The 20,784-nt window shown below is 38.1% G+C and overlaps 2 protein-coding genes across 9 annotated transcripts in view; one reads left to right on the top strand and one right to left on the bottom strand.

Moving 5' to 3' along the window:
• wapl (cohesin release factor wings apart-like) overlaps positions 1–6,333 on the bottom strand; it is a 53,722-nt gene extending 47,389 nt beyond the window's left edge. Inside the window, exon 1 of one of the 2 annotated variants that reach the window (XM_076197118.1) lies at positions 6,198–6,333. The gene's annotated coding sequence lies outside the window, so the exon portion shown is untranslated. Of the gene's footprint in view, positions 1–5,661 lie in introns of both variants that reach the window. The other variant, XM_076197119.1, reaches the window with a different exon arrangement.
• Positions 6,334–6,511: 178 nt separating this feature from the next.
• The window catches only part of LOC143032402 (acyl-coenzyme A thioesterase 5-like), a 110,992-nt gene continuing 96,719 nt past the window's right edge, over positions 6,512–20,784 (top strand). For 2 of the 7 annotated variants that reach the window (XM_076197127.1, XM_076197126.1), the window contains exons 1-3: positions 6,842–6,999; positions 13,114–13,258; positions 17,775–17,926. In XM_076197127.1, the coding sequence (XP_076053242.1) occupies positions 13,169–13,258; positions 17,775–17,926 (242 nt within the window). In that variant the 5' untranslated portion in view covers positions 6,842–6,999; positions 13,114–13,168. Of the gene's footprint in view, positions 6,756–6,806; positions 7,000–7,418; positions 7,555–13,113; positions 13,259–17,774; positions 17,927–20,784 lie in introns of those variants that run through there. The other 5 variants (XM_076197123.1, XM_076197122.1, XM_076197124.1 and 2 more) reach the window with 5 other exon arrangements.

Raw genomic sequence — 20,784 nt, 5'->3', positions numbered from 1 at the left:
CAGGATAGGCAAATATTCAAAAGAAAAACAACATAGATCTCTGGAAATAAAACTAAGAACTCAAATGATAGCCAAGGAGGTATTATCAAAAGCAGTTAAATTGGCAAACAGCGAGAAATTCAAACATATATGGATACAAAAGGAAATGAGTGATGAGGAAAAAGAGAACAACAAAGCTCTCAGAATTGAAACCGATAGAAATGAGAAAGGAACAGACAGAAAAAAAACGAGTTTTTTGGAGAGTGCTGGACTTGAGACGGAAAAAATGGTACATAAAAAATGGAACTCAAACCAAAATAGAAAAGAAAATATGAAACTAAAAGTGGCATACACAAATATTGATGGCATGATCTCTGGAATCAACAAACTAAATGACTATCTATAAATAGAAAAACCTGACATTACGGCAATTGTAGAGACAAAACTGAGAGGACCTCTATCAACAAGCATAGTGGGACAAGATCTATACAACCACTGGGTGAAAAATAGAACAGACAAGCAGGGAGGAGGTGTTATGAAAGATCACCCAAAAATGAAAGAAATAAAGGTAACACAAAGAGAAATAAGAGACCAAATAAAAAACCTCTGTCAGGAAATCACATGGACTGGACGGAATTGCAAATTGGATATGTACTGAAAGAGAGTATAGATGAACTGACAGACAAATTATACAAGATAAAACTTCTAACTCAAAGAGGGAAAGGTACCACAAGATTGGAAAGATGCAAACATAGTACCAATATATAAAGGAGGAAATAGGGAAGATCCTACAAACTTCAGACCAGTATCCCTTACAAGCACAGTACCAAAAATATGTGAAAAATCATCAGAAACAAATGGACCAAACACTTAGAAGAAAATAAAATAGTAAACCCAAAACAATTTGGCTTTAGAAGTGGAAGATTGTGTACCACAAACCTGATTTGTTTTTACTTGAGATTAATTGAGATAATACAAGAAAGAGATGGCTGGGCAGATTGCACCTTCTTGGACTTGCAGAAGGCATTTGACAAAGTACCATATAATAAATTAATATAAACAATTTAAATAATAGGAGGAATACAAGGTAAGCTGCTGGAATGGATGAAGGATTTCTTAACTGGGAGAAAAATGAGAGTGGTATTTAAGAGACAAAAATTCGAACTGGGAAGATGTGAAGAGTGGCGTCCTGCAAGGCCCTGTGTTGTCTCCTTTAATGTTTGCCATATATATAAATGATATGGATGAGGGAGTAAATTGTTACATGAACTTCTTTGCTGACGATGCCAGATTACTCAAGAGAGCAAGAACAGAAGAAGATTGCAGATCGCTACAAGAAGACCTAGACAAAATATGGGAATGGAGTTGGAGATGTGAGATGAACTTCAGCATTAACCCCTTCCATACGGTGCCGCACACGTAGGCGTCATGGACTTAGATTTCAATGGCAGCAGCCAATGCCAGCCGTACGACGTGTCGTAATAATACTCGCATCATAAAATATAGTCACCGCTTATATTGATCGTTCTCTCTTTCACCCGCGAATTTTGAATACCACAGAGAATGGGATTCAGGGCACATTTGAGAGAATGTAAAAACACAGGGGCGACTACAATAAATATAATCAAGACGCCGATATGGCAGCCTCGCGAATACACTCGCTCCCCATGACGCCTACGTGTGCGGCACCGTATGGAAGGGGTTAAGAAATGTAGCATAATGGAATTTGGAAAAAGCAAAAATAGAGTATCAGGTCAATATAAAATTGGAAACAGGGAGGTAAAAAAATCTGATTCAGAAAGGGACCTGAGAGTAATCATCTCAAGTGACTTGACACCTGATAAACATGTCAATAAGTTATTTGGAGAGACTCTTAACTTATTAAGATCAATGAAAGTGGCCTTCGACTACATGGATGAGGAGATGGTTAAAAAATAGTAGTTACACTGATAAGACCTAAACTAGAATATGCTGCAACACTGTGGGCACCTAGCACAAAGAAGAATATAAGAAAATTAGAAATAATTCAAAGAGCAGCGACAAAAATGGCACCTACAATGTCAAATCTGACCTACGAACAAAGCTCAGAGAAATTACATCTGTCAACACTGGAACAGAGAAGAGAAAGAGGTGATTTAATGACCATTTACAGAATTATGAAAGGGATGGAAATTCTCGATAGAGGCAACTTATTAAAGTGGGACAGAAGAGAAACAAGAGGACACGAATAGAAGCTAAAGAAGGACAGTTACAGAAGAGACCTGAAAAAGAATAGCTTCCCACATAGAGTGATTGATGTCTGGAACAAACTAAACGGAAAAACAGTGAGTGCCAAAACTATACACGATTTTAAGAATAAACTGGATGCGGAGAGATATGAAAACGGGTCACTACGAGCATAGCCCTTGTCCCATAAAATACAACTATGTAAATATAACCATATACATACACCCACACATGTACAAACACAGCTAATATTATTTGACTCTTACTACACACATGGGACTGAGTGTTTATGCTGCTGATTGTACATACATGTACTTCCATCTCATGTGTGTAGTATGAGTCATGCAACATTAACTGTGTTCATGCACGAGGTCTATTAAACTCAATTTCATGTTCTATCAACATTCCAAGAAAGAAAAAAGAAAGAAAAAGAAGACAAAAAATAATAATAATGAATATAAACAATAATAAATAAAATAATAATAATAAATAAATAAATAAAACAAATATGGCCTCGTTAATACTATTGAAAATGCCTGGAACTTCATGAAGACCAATGTGCAACAAACAATACCCAGGATTATCATGGGTCTCCAGGAAAAAGTAAAGAAATTGTGGGTGAATATGAATGGCTCTTATTTTGGCAAACCAGCAGTTTCTGCCAACCATTTTTGTAATACCTACTCACTGGTATCCTGAATGCTAGCATCCCAATATGGTTCATATTTCTCTTTAGGGGAATTTTTCTGTGGAGCATATGTCTGGGAGGGGGAGGGTGTTTTTGCTAGTGTTGAGTTTGGTGGTCTATCTTGGACAGCTTGTTTAATGATCTGAGTGTTCTTGTGTTCTTGTGTGGATGTATTGTATAATACTGGTGTATGGTTTTGAACTTGTTTCAATAGTAATACCTTTTTTTTTCTATCCTTGCTTGTGTTATGTAATGGGATGGGTGATTGGGGTTTAGGGTTCTAGCCCAGAATTGTGTACCAATAATTTTCATATGTTCTATGGGGAAGATTTTAGTTTCTGTGTGTAGGCGTCCTATTTGGGTGGTTTTGCTGCCTCTTGTTATTAATCTCAATGCTCTTTGTATTGTGTATAGTGTCAATGCTTGTTTTGTTGATTGTTAGGAATTATGTTGTGGAAATAATGCCAAGGGTAGTTCTTATGAACTGTTTAAGACATTAATCTAAGTTACTTTTTGTTGTCTGAAGCAAGAATATGCAATGTATTTTAGTTTATTTTCTTGTTGATTTTCACTCACTGTCAGTGCTCTGATATGTGGGGTTGGTCATATAAGTACCTAAGGTGAAGTATAAAATTTTAGTCTTCTTTCCCAACAAGTTAGGCCATCATCTTCACTGTATTTTTTTCTATTTATTTATCCTTTTGCAATTCTTCATGGTTGTCTAGAGTAAGGTGTGTGAGAATCCATAACAGTATAAAAGGCCATACTGGTACTCTGTATCTTCTATGTGGAGACTGCTTTGAGGACACTTGATGCATGGTGTCTTATAAATTTTGGGTTGGTACTGGGTATGTAGTGTTTTGGTACTGGGTAATGACCTGATTGAAGAGTGCAGTCACCACACAAATGACATGGAATGTGGTATTTTATACTACCCATCACTCCTGGAAGGAGAGGGAGGAGGAGAAAAATTATTTCTGTGTGCATGTTGCCTGGATAAAGTATCAGGCATGCCTAACAGGATACAACCATAAGTAGTGAATACACATAAAGCCTTACTACCAGCACCCAGATATGCGTCTTCCCCAAAGATCTGAATTCTGGTTACTGGCCTATGAAGAGAAAGCCCTACCCAAACTACATGGGGCTTAAGCTACTTAGAAGGGGTTTCTATGCACCTTGCTAAGGTCAAGTAGCATGGCCTGGTAGGGGTCTCAGGAACTTTAAGGAACCTTCCCTATGTTCAGCAAGACTAGGTATTGGAGTTCTGATCCTGATAGGTCCAGTTAAATTGGAATACTTAGTATGAGTTTTAAGTTACATCATATAAATAATTCTGTTGCTCTGGTTCTGTCTTGCAGGAAACCCATGGTCCTTGAGAAATTGGCATGGCCATTAATTTAGCCACCACGTCACTCAGTGAAGAAAGTTCATTCTTGAGGAAGTAGGAGTAAGCCAGTGTAGTGTTACGCCCACTGTGCCTTTTGAGTGGTGATTCTATCATGAGCAATGAATGGCTGTTGGGAAAAAAAAAAAACTCTACTGGCCCTGCATAGTGTTGAGTGGTATATGTACCAATGCAAATCTTGTTTGTTTCAAGAGTGATTTCTTTGATAGGCTGATTTCTAAGAGTGAAGTGAAGAACTTGGCAGTCTGTTAAGGAGTATCTATTTAATGATAAGAATGTCATGAAGTAATGGCAATAACTACTGGTTGGTAACCATCCTCAAGCTTTGCATAGCTCTCTCTGGGGTGACACTTCATCCACAAGGAGCTAATATAAGAGGGAAACAAGGGTGGAGGATGGAAGTAGAATGGGTAGGAGGGTGTGTATGCCACGGACTTGGTTACCTCCCTTATAAAGGGAAAGCTCTTAGTAGACACACACACACTATATATATATATATATATATATATATACACACACATATTTATCCTTTTGGGTGATTATCTGTTGGTTTGGGACAGCTATGTCACTGATTTGTTAACGTATAGGGGGAGCAGTCTCTAGCTCTTGGCTCTCCTTATACAAAAAAGAGGAGGAAATACAGATGACACTTAAGAGAAATCTTTGACCTGGTCCAGGGATAAAGTGTCAGACTTTTGGAGTTGCAATTCCAAATGGAGGCGTAGATGCTCACAAGCTCGGAAGATTGGCAATAGGGGGGAGATTCTTTGATACCCTTCTTGTATGATGATCACTTAAAGTTACCATTTTGTCCCCGAGGTTAGGTGTGGATAGCGAGTTGGGGACTTGTACAAATTTATTACACTCTTTTTTAATATATAATACTACTTGATTAAATTTTCTAACTAATATGTGAATATGTAAATATATATTTCAATTATTATTTTTTTAATTATCACAAACTTATAAAACTTGACAAACAGCAAAATAATTAAGAATGATATCAAGATCAACAGATAATGGCTTAGCAAAGCCTCTTCCTATATGCTGACTATAAGAAACTTAGAATATAGCCAATAACCAGAAATAAAGGATGAAAATACAAAATTCACAACCTTTGATTTCCTAGATTTGTGACATTATGATTATTGTCGAAGTAAACAATAACTTTGATTGTGGAAATGTTATACGAGTCTGGAAATGTAATGTTTAAAAATATATTTTTCACAGAGCCCCTGTAGCATAAATCAACTTCAGTCTCAATTTGACAAGCAAAATTCCCATGATGTTTCCACAAGTACACTATTACAAAAAGTATTGCTCACAGGAATCATATATAAATTATTGACTGTTAGGTTACCTTGTATTTAATTCAAAGCAGTGATCCCTGATGAAAAAAACACCTCTCAGTCTTCTACAGGCAGATTCAAATATATAACTTTGAGCATAATTCAAAGTTCTAATTGGTATTCTTAACAGAAACATGGATAACTGAGGATCAAGTCACAGCCACAACAAGAACTCCATGAAATTTTTTATGTGTAACTACTGCTGTGTTTTCAACACTTCGCAATTTCGCATTTGCACGAAGTCACTCAAAACAATCCCAAAGAGCTGATAGGTAACTCTTCTTTCCTGGCACCCACAGCCTTTGTATCTTTACATGCGTTCCTCTGCTATATTTCACAAGTTTTATATATGATAATAATTTCATCCGTCAGCTGGCAGGACATGAATTTTGCTCTACCGCCAAATACTTTTGACCGTTTGCGACTTCTGGACTTGCCAAGCTGGTCGTCGACCCAAATTCACTTTCTCACAATTCTCTCCGCGCCAGAAGATCACTATTGATTATCTATTAAATACTACAACTTCGTGCGCACTTCCTATTCTTACCTCGCAAACAATCATTCACTCATTGACACTGCTCCTTGACTCAATGTATTAGAATGAATTGTAAACACGTATTAATGTTTTCATGCTCCGCCATTATCGTACTTGAATGACCCTATGGTTCGTAACAAGCGGAAAGAATATGTGCTCGAGAAAGAACTGTGAATATTTTCAGTTTTTAATGTATTTTTTGTGTATCTAAAATAATATTGGATATATAAGAATGAAAATGCAGTGCGTAACGATACTTTAATTCATAGTGAAAATAATTGTTTTGCTTCATTTACTGGTTGCGCAATCGAAAGCCTTATGACAGAAGGATTTTAGGCTAGTGATTGCGTGACAGGAACTCTGTCACCAGCGGAGGAATATAGTATTGTGTGGGAGCAGTAATCTTAAAAAAAACAACGCTGAAATGTAACCAGAACACCCTAAACAAATACTTTTAACATTTACAGAGAACATATTGAAATTATTACCGTAGTAAATAAAAAGAGATAAACATTTTCCTCAAAATTCCCATCCCTTTGTGAGGGAGAGCTAACAAATGGTGAAACCTAGGTATGCTGTACAAACACGAAATAAAAACTTGCCGGGAATGTTAAATTATTGTATTTGTTGTACATTACAACACTAAGAATCAAGATTATTCATAACTCCGAAAGCCAAGAGTACAAATGCTAAATACGCTTTGAGAAACTATTACCCAACATTGGCATGCATGATGCTTAGTACATTATCAGTGGGCTACAAAAGCTCAAGGCCCAGTCTCGGGCATTAGAATAAGGCCGAGTACATTCTTGTGGTAAGTTCCTTAGAGAAAGTGCGATGCTAAATAGTTCATTATCAATGCGCGTAAATTTTACATTTTGTGGAATCTACTCGCGTTTTAATACGACAATATAACGAATGTCACTCAGCTTAACAAGTCATAATTTTTAAGCCCAAATACCCTGAGCCATTTCATTATATCTTCGATATCATAGCTCCATCGCGTATGGGAAGGAGGTGTATTATTGTCCATACCTTATATTGTTTTCGTGGGCATTTTCGAGATCTTATTTTTGTTATACCACTCATCATGACTTGCCTTAATTTGACTTGGTTATTTTCGAGGATTATTGCGAAAGATGCTTGTAACATCATTTCAAATATGGTCAAGAGTTTTATTTAGGAAAATTGGCAGAGGTGCATAACCTCAAAAGATGCCAACGAGATCCCGTATTCTATTTTGCTTATTTCGTGCGATTTTATCATTGTTATGATTGTAGGACACAGCCTGAAGCGAACATTTGTATTTACCTAATCGTATATACTGTTCTATCTCGTATGTGCGTGACACAGTTAAAGTGGACCTCAGGTGCTCCCAGGCTGCTTATTATTTTTCATTTTGCACAGGTTATTGGAAGATGTGGTGTATTCTGGGATGGATAGCTCAGCAGGGACGGCTCTGCCTTTTGGCCAGTCGGTGTTTGAATATATCTCCTAATACCCAGGGCAATTCTCATAATTTATAATGGTGGGAATGGAATTCAATAACCCAACCCCAATGTTTGAAAATCAACCATGAATGATTGTCAGTATCATTTGGGTAATGGCCTCTATTCTAATATAGCACAGCTATAACAACCTATCTGTGTTTGGAGCAAGTATTTGCCACATACATGTTATAACACATCACTCCCTTCTCTGAAGTGAATAAATTCAAGCTTGAATTCACCAAACATCTCCCTATAGTTCAGCAGGTGTAACTTTTCACCCTGGAGGTAAAACTCCCATAGAAATGCTTCAATTTTGACAATTAAGGAGACCATACCATATACCAAGGCTTTTTCCCCCTTACAAGGGACGTAGCCAAAAAGGAAAAGGCATAAAGTCACTCCCACCCATTCCATCCCTGAATACACTCCACACCCCTCCACCCTCCCTCTCATCTTAGCACCTCCTGGAGACAATTGGCAAAAGTACTCTAACCTTAGCAAAACAAGTCTTCTATAGTTTACTCAATCGTAGTATATAGGAAAGAGAAGCAATGCTCATGGGGCCCTGTCTCCTACTCCTCAATTTGTCATACTTCACTTCATATTCATGTATGGACCCGACTTGCTCTGTTCCCTTATGTTCCAATTGTTGTATATTTAGATTCATGTATTGTTAAAGCTTGGGCTATATTACCTTAGCTATTCTACATATCTTTATGGAAATTTTGTTTTTTCACATCCTTTAGACTTGTGGTCTTTCTCAATTTGTTCTAATAACCTCTTAAAGCCCTCCTTTCCCTAATCAATAGATCTCTTTTGTTGGGTTCTATTATAAGTACCTACATGTAGTGGTCCCGGAAGATGGACAGCAAAGTTGCTTAATTTCAAAACCCATCAACCCCTTCACCTCCATCTGGAGGTGCAGGCCTAAGGAGCTGGCACACAGTCTCAAGACTGGACCCAAGATCTCTCAGTATCAACTTTAACTATATTTCTTACATTTTTTCACACATGGAAAGCTGACAACTGGCAACTGATCTCTTCTTCCAACCACTGTCAGCTGGTGACATAGAAACAGTCTCACTTTGATACAACAAAGACAACTATCCAGAGAGATCTATGGGAAGCACCAAGGACTGTTGCCAAGTGCTGTGGGGCTGTAGGTCTTCCACTCAGTGAAATTCAAGGCAACAATTGAATGATCTTTTCTGTCAATATAGTGTATTCCCATTAGCAACCTGAATACTGCAATCATACAACCTCTTTTTTCTTTGTTAACATACACAGTCTCTTGTTTTAAAGGTTCTCAAGATTCATCCTATTAGCTTTCTAGCAGTTTCTATGATGGGGTGTATATAATGTGTTTTTGGGCCTGACCCAGAGACCAGATACTGGCCACTCAGGACCTCTTTGTGGAGATGGGTAGTGGTGTGGGGTTGAATAATAGTGTGGGTTCCAGGTTTATTGTAGGTTACTGGTAGTCCACTTGACCTGAAACCATCCTCCTGCTTCCAGCATTGTAGGGTGATTATGAGTAGGTCCAACACTGCAGATAGTATAAGGCTACAAGAAAATAAACATACAAAAATCCACGGTATACATGGCCTTCAGACAACAAAAGGAAACTAATTGTTGTCTTCTGTAGGAAAGACTAGTGGCAACAAAGTGATTAGTTGAATTTACAAGGACCACTCTTGACTGCACCTCCACAGTGTGGTTTCCAACAATCAACAAAACAAATATAGACACTTTACAAATTATACAGAATAAAGCATAGAGTGTAATAATGGGATGCATCAAAATCATCCCACTAGGACATCTGCATGTGGAAGTCATAGTCCTTCCCATAGACAACCCCCTAGCAATTTACTATTCAGACATGTACAATAACCTACCACCCATACATCCACACAAGAACATAAAAGCAAAAGAGGAGAAAGATTAGGGAGTGTTGGTAAAAATCATCCTGTCACCAGATAGATTGTGAGAGAAATGTAAGCAGTACCCTCACATGGGAGGGGGGGCATATGTCCTGGGGTGGCAGTTCTAGTCTGGACATGCTGCCTACAAGGTTGACAGAATAATTATAATAAAGAAAGGTCAAAGGAATCCTGAATATTTTACCATAATATACAAATTTTGCATTAGAATCAATGGAATATGAAATATTTTTCCTTTATCCTTTCTGCAATAGGAACATTAAATACAAATTTTAAAATCCATTTAATTATTTCGCAGGCCAATAGCTAAAACAGGATGTAAGGGATGGTGGAGATGGGAAGTAGTGATGGGGGAGGGGGGCATCACAGAGAACTTTGCCCCAGGGCGGCACTTTGCCTTGGGGCAGCACTTAGGCATGTAAGGGCTCTGGATGTAAGGATTGCTGCAAAACATTAAGGTGGCTATTCACTATTTGGATAAAGAGATGTTGAAAAAACTCATAGAAAATCTAATCTATCCAAGATGAATATACATACATACATATACCAAAGGCTTTTTCCCCCTTACAAGGGAGGTAGCCAAAAAGAAAAAGGGATAAAAACCATTCCCACCCATTCCATCCCTAATACACTCCACTCCCCTCCACCCTCCACCCTCCCTCTTATTTTGGCACCTCCTGGATGATGGGTCATCCGTGCATCTTGTCCACTGCCCTGGATCATCCCTGCATCTTGTCCACTGCCCTGGATCATCCCTGCATCTTGTCCACTGCCCTGGATCAGAGGCAGTGTCGCAAGACACAGCACATCCACAGCAAGGCCGCTTCATTAAATCGGCAACCCCCCCTCTCCGTCCCCTCATGCAGAAAAGGAGAAGATGGGGAGAAATCCCTTTGGGCTGCATCAAATTTTTCTCACACATACTACCTCACCCCCCATCCCCCCACCCATTTCACCTCATACATCACAACATCATCCATATACAGCCATTCTCCATTCACCCCTGTCTTCTGTTCTCTCCCGTCCTTCCTCAATAGACATTTCTTCCCCAAAGCCCCTTTCATCCCATCCATCCATCTCATCCTAGGTCGACCCCTCATGTTCATTCCCTCCACATCTGCCTTCCATACCTCTTTTACTAGTCTTTCTTCACTCATTCTTTCCATGTGTCCAAACCATCCCAATACTCTTTCATCCACCCTATCTCCCAATACTCTTTCATCCACCCTATCTTCCAACTCCCTTACCACCCCTGTTCTCCTCCTCACCTCCTCATTCCTCACTCTACTAGCCTAGTAACCCCTATCATACTTCTCAGACACCTCATCTCAAACACATTCAAACTCCTTCTCTCTTTTTCTCTTATATTCCATGTTTCTACCCCATACAGTGCTGTTGGCACAATCACTCCTTCATACAATCTCCTCTTAGCATCCATTCCCAAATGTCTATTCCTCATTACACTTTTTAATCCACCAAGGCATTTACTCACTTCTCTCAATCTACATTCTACCTCCAACTCCAATCCTCCCTTTCCTGCCACATTCGCACCCAAGTATCAAAAACTATCCACCTCCTCCAGTTGCTCTCCCTTAATGCTCACTTCCAGTCTGCTGCCACTTTCTCACCTTGTACATCTCATCACCTTACATTTACCCACATTTCTCTTCAACTTTCTTCTTTCACACACTCTCCCAAACCCTGTCACCAACTTCCTCAATCCCTCCTCTGATCCTGCTACAAGCGCAGTGTCGTCAGCAAACAACAGCTGGTTCACCTCCCACTTTTCTCTATTTTCTTTAACCATCTCCAATCTCTGGCCCACTATAATCCCTATACAATGAAAGATAAAGTAAGATTTAGAGAATACAAAGGAGAGCAACCAAACTGGTTCCTAGCCTGACAGATAAGCCTTATAAAGAGAGACATTGGAAGCATTGATCTACCAACACTGAAAGATCAAAGAGAAAATATGACTTACAGTATTCAGGTTGTTAAAGGGGATAGACTACATTGGCATAAAATATCTTGATTAGGAATGGGAATGTGTAAGAAGTCATGAAAATAAATTAAGGAAGACTAAAGATTTTGTCTAAAGGCTGTGCAGAAATACAGTTTTCCCAACAAATACATAAATACTTAGTATAGTTTAGAAGGCAAGCCAAGTTAGAACAATACATGATTTCAAATCTGTGTATGATAACTGGAAAATAAGGATAAAGCCAAGTTGAATTTGAAGCTAGATATGATAATTGTAGAGTAAATGACAATACCAACACAGAATAGACCTAGCCACAAACAAAATGCCCAAGATGCCACCATCATAAAGAAGAAACTAAACACTTTATCTTAAACTGTCCCAGTCAAACCATACTCAGACAACAACACTGTTTCTTCTGGTGGCTGTTGGCAGTTATCTGAGGGCCTCGGATCTCTTGTAAAGAAGACTTGGGGCAGTGAATGAATAAATCGATCTTTAGTCCCCATAGTTTTCATCTACATTCCAGTTTATAGTTTAACTTATCTTCTAGTTTATATTTTTCTGTTGCATTGTTTTCCACTGTTTTCATATTAAAGACACTAATTGAACTTACTGTTTATAATGGATCAGGATCTCATGTTCTAACCCTTTGTTTACTAGGTGCTAGTACTGACCCTTGTGGGACAGCATTAGTCACTGTCTTCCATCATGACACCTTATCATTTACTATTATTCTTATGCATTTGCCCTTCAGAAAATCTTTAGTCATACCAGATACTTTACCTTTTAGGCCTTCATTATGCTCTAATTTCAATAGTAGTAAATTGCCACATTGTGATGGATGGAGTAGTGATAAAAAAACATATATTTTTTATTTAAAGGACATATAATCTCATTTGTTTACAATACTTCAAGTCTTGTGAAAAGATTAAGAAAAATGGGTCACCATGAAATGTATTCAAGCTGGTTTCAGCAGTTTTTGTTTTTTGACAGCCTGTTGAGCTTGTATCCATATCCAGAAATGTTTTTCTGTGTATCTGTTGTAATTTTGTATATGTTAATTATAATTTTATAATTATTTTATCCTACCAATTTAGCATCAAGGACTAATGATGGATACATGGTTGTGGTGGTCTTACAAGATGGACAGTGAAATTGACCATTTTTAAATCCTATCCCTCACCTTCATCAGAAGGTGCAGCCATGAAGTTCTGACACTCAGTCTTTGGACTGAGTCCAAGACTACTCTCTATCAGATTCATCTGTATTAATACACCATTTCACACACAGAGAACTGACAACTGGAGCCTGCTCCCTTTCTATTACTTTCAACTTGTGAGAGAAAGAGATCCCCACCAGTTTCTTCCTGGAGAGACCTGTGGAAGTCTAAAGGCTATTGCCACCCATGTGGGAATACAGGTGTTTCACTTAGTGAATCTTGAGGCAACAATTATTATACTTAAGGCATGATATAGATCTGTTTCCAGCTCTTATATATATATATTTTTTCCTTTCAGAGGTTGCATTCCGCATTGCTTGGATCTACATAGCAACTAACCAGAAATTTCTACTATGCAGTCTCATCATTTACTTTCAAGTGCAAAAAGGCTAAACCCACTTTTGTTTCCCATGAGCACAATGGCAACATCAACAACAACAAAGGTGACTAATTTTGTTTAGAAGGAAAAGAAGGCCTTTTCCCTTTTATAAGGGGGGTGGCTGAGTTGAAGCATACACCCACTCTACACCCATCCCAAACCCATCCAGAACCTATTTGGTGCCCTTCCTATTGTAGAACATTGTAGATGAAGGGTCATCCCTGACCCCAGCCACACTTCAGATCAAAAGCAATGCAACAAGACATAGCACTTCTACAACATGGCCCAGCAGATGTAGTTGGTTTATTTCTACTGCTTCATTATTTGGCAACCTCCCCTCCATGCATTTAAGAAATTTATGGAGCACCCAAGAAGATCCCTTTGGGCCATGTCCTCTCCTTGTCCACTTACACTTTTCCATGTTCAACATTCCTCTTGCATCTAGCATCCCCTTCACCTTGTCCATCCACTTCATTCTGAGTTTTCCTCTTTAAGTTCATTCCATCCATTTCTGCATCCCACACATTTTGCTCCCTCTACCAACTTTCTTTTCATCCTCACTCTGCCTCACCTCCACATTTCTTACAATCCATCATCATAATGCCTTAAAATACCAAGTCTCCTCTCTATATAGCACCATGGCCACAATCATTCCCTCATAAAATATTCTCTTTGTGTTCATCCCTAGATGCTCATTTCCATAACACTTGTCATCCCCTTTATACATTTAAATGTTTCTTGCATCTCTTTACTCTATGATTCACCACCTTCACTTGTACATTCCCTGCTATATGTAATCCTAAATACTGAAGACTCACTTTCTCTATCCTCTCACCCTTGTAGTGACATTAAACCAAATCATCACCAATAAGAGAAAACAATATATGATTTGTGTATATAGAAAAATAATTCTAGCATTACTTATCAATCAACTTATTGCCCCAAGTCTGTGTTGCAGGAGACACATGATTCCCAGGTAACCAGCAACAACCACTGGACAGATCCATAGGTCACTCAAGGAGGAAATATTGTTACAGCTTTATCAAGAAAATGATGTACTTGATAAAACTGTAACAAATGAAATGTTGTACTAATAAATGTTCTGTCCTCACATGGTGTTTCTTTTGATAGGCTTGTTGGCAGCTGCCAGTTACATACAAGACATATTGCTGTTGTCTAGGGTTAGTGTGAAGCAGTTTAGGATGAGGTGCTCAGTATCTGTGTGATGGTTGTATCACTCTTGGAATGTTTGTTTTATGATCTAAGTGTGGATATGTTTTTGTCTGGTTGTGTTGTGTGGTGCAGATGGTTGGTTGTTGATGATGTTTGAGTACTCTGCTGCCTGATATATATATATATATATATATATATATATATATATATATATATATATATATATATATATATATTATATATATATATATATATATATATACATACATATATATGTGTGTGTGCATTTACCTAGTTGTATTTTACAGGAAGGGGAGCTATGCTTGTGGTGTGTCCCATCTCTATATCTCGTTTTATCTAGATTGTTTTTAAATTCATGTATCGTTTTTGCACACACCACATTTTCATCTAACTTGTTCCGAACATCTATTATCCTGTGGGGAAAGCTGTTCCTTTCAAGGTCTCTTCTATAATTGTCTTTTTTTATTTTCTTTCCGTATCCTTTTGTATCTCTACCATCCCATTCTATTAGATCCTCTCTATCAATAATTTCCATGCCTTTAATGATTCTATAAATAGTTATCAATTCTCCTCTCTTCTTTGCTCCAATGTCTGTTTTATCCACTCGACATCTCTAAGTTATATGTTCTCCCTCGTAAACACTGATTTAAAATGCTTGTTCATAATTTCTGCCATTTCTATTTCCTCTGTGTATTCAATTCCTCCTTGTCGTAGTTTCACTAATTCTTGTTTGTTTTTCAGTTTGTTGTTTACAAATCTATAAAATAGTTTTGGTTGATCTTTACATTTTTCTATGACATCCTTTTTGTATTTTCTCTTTTCTTCTCTGTGCACTTGTACATATTGATTTCTATAACCAGTATATATTTTCCATTTTTTGGGTCTTTTGTCTTTCTTCCATTTTATCCAAGCTTTATCCCTTTTGTCTTTTAACTCGCTACATCTTTTGTTGTACCAACATTTTACATATCCTTTTTCTTGTTTTTGTCTTGGAACATACTTTTCCACTCCTTCCTTATAAATTTTTGTCAAAATTTCCATTTCTCTTCTACTGTTGTTTTCTCCTTGTGTATCCTTTTCCAGTCTGTTTTTTGAAAAAAATCTCTTATTTTATCAAAATTTGTTTTTCCATACATCAATCTTCCCTTTCTATATTGTTCATTTTTTCCCATGTATTTTTCTTCATTTAATTCCAGTTCAACTAATATGTGGTCACTTTTACTTTTTGGTATCTTATATTCAATCTTGTCCACTATTTCAGGTTCTGATGTGATTATTAGGTCCAGTCTCGATGGTTCTTCCTCATTTCTATACCTAATATTCTCTTGTATCCATTGTGTCATTGTATGTTCTATAATCATATCAAGTAGTACATTTCCCCATAGGTCGTCTCCACCTTTCACTGTTATCTCTTTCCAGCAGATTTCTTTACAATTAAAGTCACCCATTATAACTATTCTTCCTCCATCTTATTTAGTATTATCCTTGTGTCTTCTAATTTTTTTTTGTGTTCTCTCTCTTTCCACGAAGCTGTTTTAGGAGGCGCATAATTTACTACAAACTTCCTGCTCTTCTTGTCCCTGTCCTCTATGTCCATCATAATCATCTCCACTCTATTCTTTCCATATGTAACATTCCTCACATTTGTATCCTTCTTAGTGAGGAACAAACTCCACTTTGTTTTACTTCTCTGTTTCTAATCCAATAATTATATGCACCATGTTGGGTAATGGATCTTTCAATTTTGTCTCTACAATTCCCATTATGTCAGGTTCTTTTTCCTTCAGATAATCATTCAGTTCATTCAAGCCTGTTATTAAGCCATCTATATTTGTGAAAGACACTTTTAATTTTCTGTTACCTTCATCCTGTTTTCTGTTTCCCTTCTGTTTTTCTCTACTATGAACCATTTCCTCACTTTCATATCCACTAGTCTCCAAAAGAATTTCTCTTTGACTCTGTTCTTTTCTCGTTTTTTTCCTTAGCTTCCATTATTTTTGTTTTCTCTTCTCCTTCCTCTTTATTCATCTCTCTTTTTATCCATACCTGTATGTACTGGTCACTTTTCGCTAGTTTCCCAGTTTTTGATAAGACATTCTCTGCTGTTGTTTGTGACCTGAATTTAACCTTAATTGGTCTGGTCTTGTCTATACTGTATTTCCTTATTCTATATATTTCTTCAATTTCTTTCTCTATTGTTCACCTTCTTGAAATATTAATACCTTGTTTACTTTTCCTTGTCATCCTTTACTCTTGTAGTCCTATTTGGATTATGTTCCTATTCCATTTCTAGTATAATTATACATTTCTTTTTATCTGCTAAGTCTCTTACTATATTCTCCTTCTCTCTTGTCACTTTAATAACTGTGGCCTTAGTGTGTTCATTCATCTGTTGTTTCACTATATCTCTAAATTCAGTTTTGTTATCCTTCTGGACTTTTTTCCAACCATTTACCTCTTTTGCTATGGACTCTTTATTCTCTTTATTATTCCTCTTTAATTCCTCATTCTCATCCTTTACTATAATTACTACCCTCATTTTTCTTCCAGTCAGGAAGTCCTCCATCCATTCTAATAATTTACCTCCAATGACACCTATTTATTCTATTTTTCTTATTAATTTCTTGTGTGGTACCTTATTAAATGCTTTTTGTATGATTGAGGGCTCTTGCATAGAACTGTGTATCTATCATTTCCATGTCTCTTTGGGTTGGATTTTGGCTTCTGTGTGCAGATATTCTGTAATGATTTTGATGCATCCCATTATTATTGTTACTGCTTTATTTTGTATAATTTGTAGGGTGTCTGTTTTCCTGGTTGTTGGGAACCATGCTGTGAAAGTGTATTTGAGTGTGGTTCTAAAGAACAATGTGTAGACTATGATTGATTTCTTTCGTTTTACTGATCTTAGTCTGCTTATTTTCTTGTTGATATTCCAAGTCCAGGCCCTTGATGGGTGGACTGAAGGACCTGTAAATATTAAAAATGAGACCAGGATTTTAGTGATCTTTTACAGTGGAAGGATTTGGCCATTCAAGTTTACTATTGGATGGATCTTTTACAGCATCACCTGTGGAGGTGCTGTCTCTTGGTGCATTGCCTCTGAACTGGGTAGTGGGTGGTGAGTCAGGCACTTCATCCACAAGGAGCTAGATTTTTACAAGGGAAACAAATGGGTGTTGGATGAGTGTGGGATGGGTATAGGGTAGTTGTATGCCTTGGCTGGCCACCTCCCTTATAAGAGGGAAGAAATCTTTTCATATATAGAAAGATATAAATATATTTGTTTATTCATTCATTTATCTTTTCTTTAAATTACATGCCAAACTTAATATCATGGAGTTTGGGAGACATGTGCTTTCTTTTATTGATACTGGTTTTTGCAGGATGTGCAGTTGCTAATAACACCACAGTCGTGCCTACAAGATGAACCTGTCAAAATTCAAGTTCAGGGTTTGAGTCCAGGTCAAGTTGTGACACTTCATACAAGTACAAAAGATGTACGAGGTGCTGAGTTTATGGCTCATGCTCATTACAGGTGGGTTTGTTGATAACAAGTAGTTTCCTTAATCTTATTGATATTAGGGGAAACAAGTAAATGTCTCAGGGGAGTGAAAAGTGTCAGGAGAAATAAATATCTGGGGATGAATGCAAAGAGAAGACTGTAGGAAGGGGTGATTGTGCCTATGACACTATTGAGCAGAGATCTAAAATTTAAAGGAGGCAGAAAGGAAGATGTTTTGCATTGCTTCTGATCTGGGGAGAGGGTTTTGGGGGCAGGGATGATCTTTCATCCACAAGGAGCTAAGATAAAAGGGAAACAAATAGGTGACAGGAATGGGATGCGTTAGGGTGAATGTATGCCTGGGAAGGCTTCTTCTATTATAAGGGGGGGAGAAGCCTTTTAGTATACAGATAGGTAGATAGAAAGGAAGACCATTTGAGACGAAGTGTTTAAGAAGTATGATGAGGGTTACAAGGATGGAGAGAGTGAGAAATGGGGCAGAGAGTAAGAGTGGCAAATTGAACTGGCAGACGAGGTTGATCAATCAATCATAGATTGGTTAAAAAATAGGACTAGAGAATCATATGAGAGGTTCAAAGAAAAGAGAAAAATAAAGTATAAGATAAAGGAGGCAAAGAAGAGAGCATATGTGAAATGGGGTAAGAGTATGAAAGAAAAATTTGAAAAGAATAAAAAGATGTTTTGGAAAGAATTTAAGAGAGGAAGAGGAGGCAAATCAAGTAGAGAAGAAAAGGTAAAAGGTGCAGATGGAGAGATGATAATAGAAGAGAAGGCAGTAAGAGGAAGATGGGCAGAGTATTTTAGGGAGTTGTTAAATGTGAAGTAGAATAGGGAGGGAAAGGTAGTTGCAGTAGGAAGTGCCAATAAAATGACCGTGATGAGGAAGGAAAATGGAGGAGAAATAAGGAAAGATGAAGTGAAGGCAGTTGTTAGATGATGAGAGCAGGTAAGGCACCTGGGTTGGATGGATGTCATGCAGAATGTCTGAGAAAGGAGGTACAGTGATAGTGGACTGGCTGGCGAGGTTATTTAATATTTGTTTAAGAGAGAGTAGAGTACTGGAGGACTGCCTGTATAGTTCCACTTTACAAGGGAAAAGGGGACAAGTGTGAGTGTAGTAGATTCAGAGGAATCATCTTGTGAAGTGTAGTTGGGAAGGCTTATGGGAAAGTATTGATTGAGAGGATTAGGAGAGGAACAGAGGGAGTAATTGGTGAGTAACAGTGTGGGTTTAGGACAGGTAAGGGTTGCGTAGATCAGATTTTTTGGTAAGACATATGTAAAAAAGCTTTAGGAAAAGGTAAGGATTTTTTGGGGGTTTTATGGATCAGGAAAAGGCTTATGACATGATAGACAGAAAGGCACTGTGGGAGGTATTGCTGATATATGGGATAGGAGGAAAGCTTTTAAGTGCAGTCAAGAGTTCTTATGAGAGTAGTAGAGCTTGTGTTAGGATTAGAAATGGAGAGAGTGAGTGATTTGAGGTAAAGGTGGGACTTTGTCAAGGATGTGTTATGTTGCCATGGATGTTCAATTTATACATGGATGGGGTGGTGCAAGAAGTAAATGCAAGGGTAGTGTGGGTAGGGGATTGGAGATGGTTGAAGAAAATTGAGAAAAATGGGGGATAAGCCAGTTGTTGTTTGCTGACAACAGTGCGCTTGCAGCAGGATCAGAGGAGGGATTGAGGAAGCTAGTGACAGTTTGGGAAGGTGTGTGAAAGAAGGAAGTTGAAATATGGATAAAAATAAGGTGATGAGATGTACAAGGTGAGAAAGTGGCAGCAGACTGGAAGTGAGTATTAAAGGAGAGAGACTGGAGGAAGTGGATAGTTTTAGATACTTGGGTGTAAATATGACAGGAAAGGTAGGAGTTGGGGCGGAGGTAGAATGTAGATTGAAAGAAGCAAGTAGTTGCCTTGGGGACTTAAAAAATGTAATGATATATTGACATTTAGGATTGGATGCTAAGAGGAGATTGTATGAAGGAGTGAATGTGCCAACAGCAATGTATGGGGCAGAAACATGGAACATAAAAGAGGAAGAGTTTGAATGTGTTTGAGATGAGGTGCCTAAGAAGGATAGGGGTTAATAGGTTGGATAGAGTGAGAAACGAGGAGATGAGGAGAACAACGAGGGTGGAAAGGGAGTTGGGAGATAGGGTTGATGAAAGAGTATTGGGATGGTTTGGACACATGGAAAGAATGAATGAAGAAAGATTAGTAAAAGAGGTGTGGAAGGCAGAGTTAGAAGGAATGAACATGAGGGGGTGACCAAGGATGAGATGGATGGACAGGATAAAAGGGGCATTGGGAAAGAGTGGAATGTCTGTTGAGGAAAGATGGGAGAAAACAGAAGATAGGGATGAATGGAGACTGGTTGTGTATGGATGATGCACGAGCGGATGGAGAGGGAGGGCCACTGATTTAATGAAGTGGCCTCGCTGTGGATGTGGTGTGTCTTGTGACACTGCTTCTGACCCAGGCAGTGGACAAGATGCAGGGATGACCCATCATCCAGGAGGAGCCAAGATAAGAGAGAGGAATGGGGGTGAATGGGAGTTGGGTATGTGGGGATGGAATGGGTGGGAGTGGATTTTATATGCCTTTGTTTTTTGGCTGCTTCCCTTGTTAGGGGGAAAGAGATTTTGGTTGTTACCTCCAAGATTCACTAAGTGGAGAACCCATAGTCCCATAGTGACTGGCAGTAGTCCTTGGGCCTTTCCACAGATCCCTATAGCGAAAAAGCATTGGATTGTTGTCGGTGTTGTATTGGTGTGGGACTATTTCTATGTCACAAAACTGAAAGTTGTAAGAGAAGGGGAATAGTCACTGCCTGTTACCCCTTCTTATGTGAAAAGCTGTAAGGAAT

The sequence above is a fragment of the Oratosquilla oratoria genome, chromosome 13, assembly GCF_046742065.1.
Source record: "Oratosquilla oratoria isolate Oo_2021 chromosome 13, ASM4674206v1, whole genome shotgun sequence".
Classification (NCBI taxonomy): domain Eukaryota; kingdom Metazoa; phylum Arthropoda; class Malacostraca; order Stomatopoda; family Squillidae; genus Oratosquilla; species Oratosquilla oratoria.
Note: the sequence above shows the minus strand (reverse complement) of the source record. Positions and strands in the feature narration are given on the sequence as shown.